Below are 2451 nucleotides of genomic sequence, written 5' to 3'. Positions count from 1 at the left end.
CCAGGGTGAAGCTCCCACTGCTGGCCAGCTCAGAGCACCTGTCTATCCCCTGCCTGCCGTCTCCCTCAACTGATCTCTTTCCTCCTTCACTTTTGCACTGACCCCGTCTGGGACCCTGGCCAACGGGCGTGCCCAGGCCCCGCGTCCGGAGACGAGTCCTTCAGTCCAGGACTGAAGGACTTCCGCCATAGCTACGTCCCGCACATCCCTCACCCATGGGTGCAGGCCTCTCCTCTCCAGAGAAAACGGACCACAGAGGCAGAAGCCGAGCTCTCTGCTTCCGGGGAGCCCCAGCCCTTCCCTCCCTGGGTGGAAAGGGGGTTAAGAGCAGCCTGTGTGGGAGATCAGACCACCTCCTTCCCCCTAGGCTGAGCCAGGCTGGGGCAAGCACGCTGCCCTCCGGGGACCACTTTGTTGTCCACACATCACGGCTGAGAGGCCAGGCACTCACTCTGTTCCTGGGGAGCCTTAGCCTCCTGACCGGGAGGGCTTCTCCCCGAGGCAGGGCCCGCACCGAGCAGCCTGCCCTCTGTAGAGGACGCAGAGGCAGGGCTGCCAGCTCCCGTCTGAGACCTCATGCCCCTTGGTGTGTTGCTCTTGGGGATGCAGCCCTTGGGGACATGATTGTGGCTGAGGCCGCTGTGGTCCTGGACTGAAGGACTCGTCTCCGGACGCGGGGCCTGGGCACGCCCGTTGGCCAGGGTCCCACTCTGGGTGGCGGGGCTCCCTTGGGGGCCACCAGAGCTCTGGAAGGCAGTCTCTGCCAGGGGGTCTGTGGGCTGCAGGGCTGGCACTGCCTCCGTCCCCACTCTCACGACGGGTCTTCAGGGGCCCGGGGGCGGGGGTGCAGTGGGGTGTGAGCACTGCGGTCTGATGAGGCTGTCGGTCCTGCAGGTTTTCCAGCAGGTTGACTTCAACAGGAAGCCGGGACGGATGAGTTCCAGGCCCATCAACTTCGCGGTGATCCTGAAGCTGTCGAAGGTCAACCTGCAGGAGAAGGCTTACCGGGTGAGGCTGGCCGCCAGGGCGGGCTCAGGGGGGAGGGCCCGGGCGGGGTCACCGCAGGGTGTCAGCGCACGGCGGTCAGCATCCCGATGACCGTGGAGGCAAGAGGAGTGAGCAGGAGGGGCTTGCTGCTCTGTGCAGTTTCTGCCTGGACTCCTGTTGGCCCCCAGGGTCAGGGAGCAGACACCCGTGGGCCCAGCCCCATGAGCCTGAGTGAAGCTGTGGGTCCCCACCCCTCCTGCCCTGGAGAGGGGCTGGCATCAGCCTGGGAGGAAGGTGCCTGAGCTCTTCTCGCGTTGCTTCTCAGGACGGGCTGGTGGAGCAGCTGTACGACCTCACCCTCGAGTACCTGCACAGCCAGGCCCACAGCATCGCCTTCCCAGAGCTGGCGCTGCCCGCCATCCTGCAGGTGAGTGCCCCTGCCCGCTCCCCTGCCCTGCCCAGACCCCTGTGACCTCCTGTGTTTAATCGCCTCAGCCCTGTTGACACGAGGGCAGAAGACGGCAGCCTGTCTCAGCCACAGAGCCCGTGGTGGGACCCTGGGCCCCAAGTCTGTCCTGGGGGAGTTGGGACCGAGTGGGCTGGCCTCCTGACTGCCTGTCTCCCCTGTGGTCCTGAGTGTGGTGAGGAGGTAGGGCTCCCTCAGCTTCCTTCAGGAGAGAGGGGGGCGGGGGGCGGGGTGCCCTCCCTCCCGGAAGCCCCTGCTGGCTCTCATGGGAGTCCTTGGTTTTCAGCCGAGATGTCCTGTTTCAGGGAGGCCTGTCTGCATGGCCCTGGGGTGGGGTTGCCTCCACCCAGGGCCTGGGCTCAGAGCCCATCGGGACTTGGGTTCGGTGGGCAAGGCTCTGTTTCTGGGCTGGAAGCCCCAAGATCAGCACATTGTTCTGGGTAAAGAGCCAGGTGGTGTCTTAGGCTTTGCAGTCCTCTGGTTTCCACAACTGCGCGATTCTCCTTCGAAGTAAAAAACCCACACGTGTGTAAATGAAGGGACAGGCCCTGGTTCTCACGTGGCTCTGCCCCCACAGGCATTTGCCCCAGGGCTCCACGCCTCCACCCTCTACCTCTGGGCACATGTCGGGGGGTGGGCCCTTGGTTGCGTGCAGAGCAGCCCTGTGTGCAGCTGCTGAGCCCCTCTTCCTTCTGCAGCTCAAGTCCTTCCTCCGAGAGTGCAAGGTGGCCAACTACTGCCGGCAGGTGCGCCAGCTGCTGGAGAAGGTGCAGGAGAACGCAGACCACATCTGCCACCTCCGCCAGAGGGCCTCCTTCGGCGTGGCCAACCGGCAGGCCGTGGTTAGTGGGGAGGCCCCTGTGTGTGGCTGGGGCTTGGGGTTTTGCCTAGGATGGGACGTGACCCCAACCTTTCCCCACAGGATGACTGGGAGAAGCAGACCCGAGAGGAGGGGACTCCGCTCACCAAGTACTACAGCCAGTGGCGGAAACTGAGGG

The 2451-nt window shown here is 64.9% G+C and overlaps 1 protein-coding gene across 1 annotated transcript in view; it reads left to right on the top strand.

Moving 5' to 3' along the window:
- Positions 1–2451, top strand: part of NOC2L (NOC2-like nucleolar associated transcriptional repressor) — a gene marked incomplete at its 5' end in the record, with an annotated part of 16867 nt that overhangs the window by 11544 nt on the left and 2872 nt on the right. Inside the window, 3 exons of the mRNA XM_015569668.1 lie at positions 1313–1414; positions 2152–2295; positions 2376–2451. Of these exons, the coding sequence (XP_015425154.1) occupies positions 1313–1414; positions 2152–2295; positions 2376–2451 (322 nt within the window). The remainder of the gene's footprint in view (positions 1–1312; positions 1415–2151; positions 2296–2375) is intronic.

This window comes from Myotis davidii, unplaced genomic scaffold (genome assembly GCF_000327345.1).
Source record: "Myotis davidii unplaced genomic scaffold, ASM32734v1 scaffold586, whole genome shotgun sequence".
NCBI lineage: Eukaryota > Metazoa > Chordata > Mammalia > Chiroptera > Vespertilionidae > Myotis > Myotis davidii.
Note: the sequence above shows the minus strand (reverse complement) of the source record. Positions and strands in the feature narration are given on the sequence as shown.